At 62.9% G+C, this 9,321-nt stretch overlaps 1 protein-coding gene across 2 annotated transcripts in view; it reads left to right on the forward strand.

Annotated features, from left to right (window-relative positions):
• The window catches only part of IQCE (IQ motif containing E), a 45,778-nt gene extending 39,076 nt beyond the window's left edge, over window positions 1–6,702 (forward strand). For both annotated transcript variants that reach the window (XM_048224750.2, XM_048224751.2), the window contains 5 exons: window positions 907–1,017; window positions 1,511–1,632; window positions 2,584–2,681; window positions 3,585–3,698; window positions 5,297–6,702. In XM_048224750.2, coding sequence (XP_048080707.1) covers window positions 907–1,017; window positions 1,511–1,632; window positions 2,584–2,681; window positions 3,585–3,698; window positions 5,297–5,436 — 585 coding nt within the window. In that variant the 3' untranslated portion in view covers window positions 5,437–6,702. The remainder of the gene's footprint in view (window positions 1–906; window positions 1,018–1,510; window positions 1,633–2,583; window positions 2,682–3,584; window positions 3,699–5,296) is intronic.
• Window positions 6,703–9,321: the final 2,619 nt, after the last annotated feature.

Consider the following 9,321-nt stretch of genomic DNA (forward strand, 5'->3'; position numbering starts at 1 on the left):
AGGCAAGGCGACAAGACCCCTGTGTAGGGCTGCGGCTGGGCTGGCTTCTGCCGGGCGCTGGTGGCTATGATGTCAGCAGCCGTCACCCCAGTCCGTGTGGCCCGTAATGAGCCCTCGACCCAGGTCGTCTGTGTGCAGCGAGCCCCGCGGGTCGGTCTACACGTGCACCTGCTTGTTTGAATTTGCCTGCAGGAGGGTTCTCTCACCGCGCTTCGCTGGGCCTATTTCTGAACCCCGAGTTCAGGACATCTTCACCTTGCCTCCAGTAATGACAAAGCAAAGGTGTTTCTCTTAGTGACCGTGATTCTGGAGGCATCTAGACCTCCGGACATGTGACGTGTCAGGCCCCAGTATACTGGGTGGCACTCCCCAAAGATGCGGTGGGAGCTCAACCCCTTTGTCACACTGTGACGTGTCCAGCCAGGCTGCGCCCGGAATCCAGAACACTGATCTCAGAACTTAACAGAGCATCCGTGTGTGTGAAGAAAGCACTTAAGATTAAGGTCAGAGGATAGATAATTCCGTGGCGACAGTTTGAGAGCATGCTCTGCCCTGCTTGGTTTTAGAGGACGTGTATGGAAAGCATGTGGCCCGGGATTGACTTCCCAATGTGGAGACATACCTGCGTGTGCATCGCAGACAAGTACTGGCCGCTAAACGTAGTAGCACTTAACACAGGATGTGGTTTGCTGTGAGAAGGGGCGCCCGTGCCTCCGTCGAGGACGATGGGTGCACCTCTTCCTGCGGGAGGCGCTGGGCAGGTGACAGAGAGGCCGTGGCTGTGCACCAGCAAGAGACATCGTTTTCTCTGCTGGGAGAGCTTTTCCCTCCGGACCCCCTGCCTCTGCACCTGCCGCCTTCCAGGGGAATTAACATCCCTTTCCCTCTCTCCTCCTTCCCTGCCAGGCGGCCACGGTGCTCCAGGCAGCGTTCAGGGGACACCTAGCGCGGGTGAAGCTACTGTCAAGCCAGCTGTATGCTTCAGAACCCCCCAGCCCTCCCAGCCCGCCCGGCCAGGTAACCCTGAGGGGCCAGAGGCGGCGGGGGCGCTAACTGCCGTCTCTCCGTGTCCCGTCTCATGCCTCGTCAGCTGGGGCAGCGTGGCGTCTGAGTGTTCATGTCCTACCTGGCCCCTTACTGTCTGTGGGGGCCACGGCGGAGCCTTGGGGCAAGCGCCGCCTGGATTTAACTTCGGGGCCACGTGGCTTTGAGGCGCTCACACATTAGGCAGCATGTGCGTCTCATAATTTAGACAGAAGCTTGAAAACCCAGTAAAGATAAGCGTGTCCTGTATCCGTCCCTCCTCTGTGACAATGACAGGATGTGCATTTTAAAAGTCGCTAGAGTCTGAGCGTCAGGAGGCTGCTGAGCACATAGTTAGTGACCGCTGAGCCCCCTGGGACAGGGCTGCGCTCTCCTGGCTCTCTGGGGGCCAGCCGGGGGCCCTGCCACACCTGGGAGGTGAGCAGAGGCTCCAAAACGGCTCTCCTCCCCACTGCCGTCGCCGCAGGACCCTCCGCCACCGCGTGTTCCGAGCCCCGCCGTCCAGGCCGAGGACGACCCGGGGCAGGAGGAGGCCATCACTGCCATCCAGTCCATCCTCCGGGCGCACCTGGCACGGGTCAGGCACAGGTGAGTCCAACTGGCAGGCCCCCCTCTGTTCGGAGTCACTGGGAGACGCAGGCCACAGACGGCTCAGGAAGCTGCCCGTCCACAGGGCCAGCCTGTAGCGCGCAGGCGCAGGGCGTGGGAGCCAGGACCTTGGCCATCGCCCAAGCACAAATGCCCGTGCAGAGTTCCTCCTGTGCATGCAGGTGGGGGGCTCGCCAGTTCCGGCCCTCGGGAAGGGCCTTCTGGAATGGCTCCTCATGCTGGGGGAAAACCAGCGGAAGGGTTTAGACACCGTGTGGTTCTGGTCCCCACCGGTTTGTAGGCTGGCCTTGCTTGTCCTAACACATCACCCTTTAAAAAACAATGTGGTGCAACCCCAGCGTTCAGGGGGATGTGGGTGTTGTCAGGCCCTTCACACAGCAGCTCACACTCGTTCTCACCTGCTGGGGCCGCAGCCACAGAAACTCAGACCCCATCCAGCCCAACTCGGGCCGAGCGGGATCTGCAGCAAGGTGAAGGGAGTATCTCTCAGGGCACGAGGGCAGGAGGCTCAGGCTTTCCCTCTGTTGCCCAGTCCACCTGTCACTTTTCAGTCTGTGCCTCCTCTCTGCCAGAGGAGAACGGTGGAGCCCAAATCTCACGGTCCTGGTTCTGGGTGAGCTGGGACGGCCGGGGGCGCAACACAGGTCAGGGTCTGTCCCCGTGCCGCCAGCCACGGCCAGGCGGGGGAGAGCTGCACGGCCAGTGGCCATGTTCCTGGGGATGGCAGTGGGCACGAGAGACTGGGAGAGGAAGGCGTTTGAGGTCTGACCTCGGCGTGTGCCTGGGAGGCCAACGGCGGATGCCCCCGTGCCCCTCGCAGTCCACCTGTGCCGGCTCTGCTGGCTTCCAGCGCATCCGTGAGCCCCGCAGGGGCCTCAGGCGAGGGGGGTGTTCTGTAAAGTCCAAGCGGCCGGTCTCTGTGTTTTGCAGTGCCTCCAGTCAGAGAACTGCCACTGCAGCTTCCAGGAGGAGAGCCGCTCTGGCCGCCCCCCGCCAGCCACCAGCTGCGTCCTGCCCTGCTTCCCCTGGTAATTTCATTTCATTTTGAATTTCCATGCGAGGGGCAGCTGGGGCCCTCTGAGCACCTAGCAAAGAGCGGCCGCTGCCCCGGAAGCTTGGGGTGTGCGGGCACGCATGGGGGCCAGTCCCAGGGCGACCCCTGCATGCTGAGCAAGGCGGCCAGTGGGGAGAGGCTTCCACCGAGACTCCCGCACCTGGCTTCATCCCTTGTTCCTCGGGCCGCAGGGAAAGGCGAGCCCGCGGGAGGCAGCTCCGGCACCTGTCACGGCAGCATCCAGGCACCTACAGGCCACACGGCTGGAGCCTCGTGACTTGTGTGTCTCTTGCTTTTTATTCTTGGCTCCACTGGAGCTGCATGGTTTCCCTCCTTTGGGCCAGCGCTTTTCCTGTTTGTTGGTTTTAAGTAAACCTTTGCTTGTATTTGCTTTTCCGTCTTGTTGCGGTCCAGGAACAGTGCAGAAATCTCTGGACCTGGCAGGGGTCCAGAGAGCATTTTCTTCGGGCCCCGTGAGTCCGACGGTCCCTCACCCTGGTTAGGAAGCTCCCTCTGTGCTCGCTCGTGCTCAGTAACGCTGCTGGAGATGAGCAGGGCGGCCGTGTCGTGAGCTTTGACGTTGTCGTTGGACCCAGAAACACGTCTTGTGGTCTCATGTGTGGGGGTGGCACGCGGTCACCACGCAGCGCTCGCAGGAAGGACTTTTCCGTCTCGCGCTCTTCCGCCGCACAGATGGAATCCGGGAAGGGCAGGTGCTGGTGGGGGCGGTGCTTCGTTCCAGGACAAACTACAGAAGGAAGCAGTTTTCTGAGCCAAAGCCCTTTGGGGTAGAGAGACAGGTGGAGGTGACAAGCCCTGTCCACGTCCGCTGCCGGCTCTGTGTAAGGCCGGTGCCTGGAACGTGCTGTTGTTTCAGGTCAAGGGGACAGCGATGCGAGCAGCGGGGAGACCGTGGAGGGCCCAGCGGCCGAGGACGAGGCGCCGGGGCCGTGGGGGCTGGGGAAGCCCGCAGCCCTGCAGCCCTGCTCTGGTGAGTGGGGGAGGCCGTGGCTGGGTGCAGAGGGGGGCCTGGCCACCCCGTCCCTTCTGGGGCTGGGTCCTGGAGGATCTCGTGCCCGAGCTGAGGCTTTGAACCGACGCCATGTCTGACCCGGAGATCACCACTCGCTTTCCAGCCTGTCAGAGCTTGCAAACTGTGAACTTTGGTATTTGCTCCACAAGCTCCATGTACAAAGTTCAAGGAGCAAATGCGAACAGCACCGGGGGGAACAGGGAAGACGTGCAGGTGTGCAGGGAGGACGTGCAGGTGGCAGGGAGGACGCGCAGGTGTTCAGGGAGGACGCGCAGGTGTGCAGGGAGGACATGCAGGTGGCAGGGAGGACGTGTAGGTGTGCAGGGAGGACGCGCAGGTGTTCAGGGAGGACGCGCAGGTGTGCAGGGAAGAGGTGCAGGTGTGCAGGGAGGATGCGCAGGTGTGCATGGAGGCCGTGCAGGTGGCAGGGAAGAGGCGCAGGTGTGAAAGGAGGACGCGCAGGTGTGCAGAGAGGACGCACAGGTGTGCAGGGAGGACGTGCAGGTGTGCAGGGAGGACGCACAGGTGTGCAGGGAAGAGGCGCGGATGTGCAGGGAGGACGCGCAGGTGTGCATGGAGGCCGTGCAGGGGTGTGGAGCCCGCAGAGTCTGAGGGGCTGTCATCTAGAGCCTCCAGGCCCCCCATAGCTCACGTTGTCCTCCAGAAACCAGCTTCATGCTGATTTCACCTGACCCCACGCTTGGTGACTGTCGTCTGCGTAGGCCGCCCTCTCCTGCAGCTGAGCATGTGTCGTCTTCAAGGGGCAGCCGCGTCCCCCTGCCGAGAGGCATTGCCGCAGAGCCGGTGAGCACACAGCGCTCTCGGTTGCCCGCAGGGCGGTCTGCGGGGAAAGTGGGAATCCAGCCCTTGTGTGGTCCGACTGTGACAGTGCTTGTGGAGAAAAAAACTGAAGATAAGCGTGAAAACGGGTGTTTTAGTGGCCTGAGGCTCTCCTGTAGTAGTTTCCCCGAAGTCCAGAGGACAGCTGACCAGTCGGTCTCACGCCGGCAGGCGGCTGTGCGGTATCCTGCCCTCCTTACCGCGGTCAGGGGCTGGCTTCCCTGTGACTGCCTGGTCCCCAAGCGGTCAGAGTGCGGCCCTTCCTGGGGGTAGGCGCCCCACTGCCTCCCTCCCTCGCCCTCTGCCAAGCCGGCACTCAGGGTGCAGGTGGTCGGCGGCGCCCCTTCCAGTGTGGACTGAGGATTTGGGAAATTGCGAGTGAAGAAAGCAGCAGGTTGGGGGGGTGGGGGTCCGTTGGAAAGCTCACAGCGCGCACTGGGCACCGCCTGGTCCTGCCTGCCTCCCCCGCCCGGGGGCCTGGGGGCAAGGAAGGTGGCTCCTACCATGCAGGTGGCCCCGAGAGACCCCGCCCGAGCTCGAGCTTGCTCACTGCCGGCCAGCCCTCACCTTTTGCAGGTGTTGGCCTTCTGGAAATGGCCAACATGTTCAGAGCCGAGTTGGGAGGCTGAGGTGGCTTTGTGGCTGCTGTGACACCGATTCTGAGGGTTTGTCTCACCCCGAGCTGCTGGGGTGACGGCCCCCTCTGCTCCTCGCAGGGCCGTCCTCTCCCTCGGGACCGCGACCGCAGCCACAGCCCACGGAGCCTCCACCCACAGATGACGGCAGCTCGGACGACTCGGATGAGATTGTCGTCGCTCCGGCGCTACCCGCGAGGAAGACCGCCTCCCCGCCGTAGGCCCTGGCCCTGGGCCCTCACGCCGCGCCGGCTCTGCCGGGGAGCTCAGGGTTCGGAGGACGAGGCACGTTCTAGAGGACATAGTGGCCAGAATTGGAAAGTAATTCGTCTCGTTAGGGAAGAACTAGCTACCCCACAGCTCCGCGCTCTCTTTGGCTTTTCTCTGTGGTTTGGTTTTGTCGCTTGTCTGGTTGTTTGTGTAGGAATCCTGAAGCCTTTGCTTCATCTCTGGGCTGGTTTTCAGGGTCAGCCGGACAGACGCATGTGCCCGGGATGGGGACAGCCGCGAGCCCTGCAAACACATGTGCTGGGTAGCGGCTTCCTGGCCACCATTGGCGCTGAGCCGGGAAGAGCTGCCCTGTCTGGAGCCGCCCGACGGCGCCTCCTCCTCCCCACCAGCATCTTCTCCGGCACCGTGTGCTCCGACCTCCATGCAGGAAGCAGGACACACTGGGACTGTGCCTTCCGGAAGAGAGGGACGTGACAGGCCTGTATGGGGCAGGCTCTCCCCACACCCACGTCGGGACACGAGAATGTCAGGGCCCCAAGATGGGCTCGGGCTCCTCGGGCTGCTCCTTCCTGCGCCTCTCCACACAGACTGTCATGTGCCATTATCCCTACCCCCCTGGGACTCTGTCCCCCCGAGCTGTCGTGCCCAGGAAGGAGTCTGGTGGGATTTTGTCACTGGGCAGATTAAGCCTTAAAAATAGCACTGTAATCAGGAAGCAGCATCAGGTTTGCTTTTGAGACCTGCAGGGGGGCAGGCTGTCCCCAAGCCCCTAGGAAGGGGCAGTGGGGAGCCCACAGGCCCTGGCTGCGTGCGTACCCCAGCTCCGCGGCCCAGGCTCTGCCGCCCAAAGCTTGCTCCGGAGCTCAGTCTCACCCGTTGTCTGCGAGATCAGCCCTTACTGATGGTAACATGGAGAGCCTCCGGCTTGGGTGGCATTTCAAGGGCCTCTAGAGCCCCACGTCCCCCAGGTCGGGTGGCTGATGTCAGAAAGGTCGCTCTTGCTGGGACTGACCTTGCCCATTGGAGCCCTTCTGAGGTCACACCTCGGGGAGCATGACATTCTCGTTGGGGAAACTCGGCCTCCGCTCTGTGGTCAGGAAGCTTCTGACTCCAGCACCAGCTAGGCATATGGCAGAAGTGCTCTGCCTCGCGCCCCCGCCCCGGGTGGGTGAGGGTCTCCCCAGCCCCCCCGAGTCACCGGGGCCTGCCCAGCTAGGTACTGTTCACACGGTAGGTCAAGAAAAATTCAGCTGGGACGCTTGCTTGTGTAGTTTTTCTTCTTCGTTTGGTCTGTGGGCTGCCTCGCCGATTCTCTTTTCTCTTTCTCTCCCACTGGCCTGATTGGAACTTGACTGAATTCGTTGCTGACCCTGGCTTGTGTTGTCCATAGGGTCTGCTCCCTGGTGACCAGACCACCCTTCACGGGGTGCCGGGGTGCCGGGCTCGGAGCTAAGGTCTATAGGGGCCGGCGAGTGCCACACACAGCTCGTCCTGCCCCTCGCACAGACAACGGGCATTCCTGCCCACTCTTCGCTCTGAGGAGCGGGTGGCCTCGGGGGCTCAGGTCGTAGGGACTTCCCTGCCTCGGGCCTGGAGTACAAGGCCCGCTCAGGGGAAGGGCAGGGGCAGCTCCGCACGGCATCCGGGCTGGCCTGTGCACCATGACCAGAGGGCCCTGGCCGGCAGGTGGGGCCGAGAAGGCAAGGTCAGCCCGGGCACTTGGGTTTTCCCAGGAAACACCCTGGAGAATTGTACATACGTACACTCGTCTGTCTGTGCACCTTTGGTGCAATGGTGTTGATGTATTAAGAGCAAACAGTCTCAAACTGCCTCGGTCACCAACGCGCCTCCAGGCCATGACTTGAGCCGATGTCCGGCGTGCACACCCTCTGAGGGACAGCCTGCCCCGCGGCTCTGTGACCCTGCACGTCCCGCGGAGAACCCCAGGCGCCGGCGTGCTTGCAGGGCCCAGGGGTGGGGCTGGGGTTCCACGGCAGCATAGCAGCCCAGGGCAGGGCCAGAGAGGGGCCCAGAGTGACCGTGGCTGCTGTCCCCACTGAAGCCCGGGAGACAGAGTAGGAGGGGATCCAGCAGGAAGGCGCTGAGCACCCTGCCCTTCTGGGGGGAGGTCCAGGGGCACACGTGGCTCAGTCTGCCCGGGCTGTCACAGCACCTGTGCACCAGCTGGGACCCACAGCGGCAGAACCGTTTGGGGTCAGGCTACGGAGCGAGCCAGGCTCTGAGAAGCTGCCGCCTCTCTGTCCCAAGTACCTTCTGAGTGCCCTGACCCAGCTGACCCGGCATGGCCACCGTCGGTCTCTGTGGGGTCCCGGGGGCACTCCCCAGGATGCACGTGCTGACCTGGCCTGGCCATCGAGACGGGGACACCCCAGCCCAGGAGACAGGGACGGACCGTTCTGTCGCTTTTCTGAAGGTGCCAGACGATTACAAATGAGTCCAGGCCGTGCCGTGGCCTCTGCAGCCCTCGGTTCATACCCACCCCGCAGGCATGGGCTGAAGAGAACGGGCAGGGGTTGCAGGTGCTGGTGGGAAGACCACGGGCGGGACCAGCTAGTGTCTGGGCTGGTGTCCCGTGCCGTGAGGCGAGCCAGGTGGCAGGTGGTTCTCAGGGAGCACTGCTGCGGGTCTCTCTGCAGAGAGCAGCCCAGGAGAGGGGTGCAGGCTGGGAGGAGGGGCGGGGGCCCAAGGGGGAGGTGGCGGAGCCCCGCAGGCCTCCAGGGGTGGGGAGGCCGGGGACGGGGCAGCTCCACGGGGCTGGGGTTTTGTTCGCTCGTTCGTGTGTGACCAAAGGAGGGACTCTGAAAGAGACACCCGGCCCCGACTGCGCGTGCGGGCCGCGCTCTGTCCAGGAGCGTGCGTTTTGTCTTCCTCACAAATGCTCTCGGCCCTTCTGACCAGAACCCTCCATCCCGCCAAGAAGACCAACTGCATGAGGCCAACCTAGCTCGTCTACCAGGGTGAGCACAGCAGGGCTTTGCTGTGATTTCAAGAAATAAATACCGTCTGCAGAAAAGCCCACTCCCCTTCAGGATAGGAACACAATTCAGATTCCGCACAATCTGCCTGAGCTCATTTCAAGCCCCCGCTGTGGTTTCGGAAGCAGGGTTTGCTGTCACGGGGCTCAGGGATGTCTCTGAGGACTGGGGGTCTGGCGGACTACCTCTCCAGGGCCCCACCTCGCCGAGCTCCCAGCACTCACTGGCGTGGATCCCGGCCGGGTCGGTGTCCTTAAAAACCAGGTGGGAACCAGACGCCATCGGGTGGCTCAGGAGAGGAAGGGCTGGATCCCCACGTCCTCGGCTTCGTTATTTATAATTATTCTCACCTTATGCATCACGCATTCGCGAGTCTTTGGACAGGATACGGTTTCATTCTGTGGGACTCATTACTGGCCTTTTGTCAATCACGGAGGTTTTATAGGCCCTTGTCTTGTTTTCCCCATAAATCCTACCACGTGTCATGGCCCCCAAGGGAGTGACGCTGTCGCCCATGCTGCGCAAACCCGTCGGCCGTGGGGCTCAGAACCATGCCTTTCCTGGGCCTCGGGCCCTCCGCTTGGGTGGCTCGGGTGTCGAGGGCCGCTGGAAGGAAGTGAACCTGCCGCCAGCCCGTGGCTGCCGCCTCTCATGCCTCACCCCCCCCCTTCCCCGCCAGCCCAGTGCGTTTCCCCGCTTTTGCGGGGGGAGCAGGGACGCAACCACCAGCTATAGAGACAGCCGATCTCGGGGGATGCGCCTCCCAGGATTTTGCTGCCCAGAGCCATGCTCCACGGCTTTGCTTGCACGCGGCTGCTTGTCGGGCCCGTAGGGGCCCCTGGAACCTGCCGGAAGCCCCACCAGGGACTCGTTGGCTGC

The sequence above is a fragment of the Ursus arctos genome, unplaced genomic scaffold (genome assembly GCF_023065955.2).
Source record: "Ursus arctos isolate Adak ecotype North America unplaced genomic scaffold, UrsArc2.0 scaffold_2, whole genome shotgun sequence".
In the NCBI taxonomy this organism is placed as follows: Eukaryota; Metazoa; Chordata; class Mammalia; order Carnivora; family Ursidae; genus Ursus; species Ursus arctos.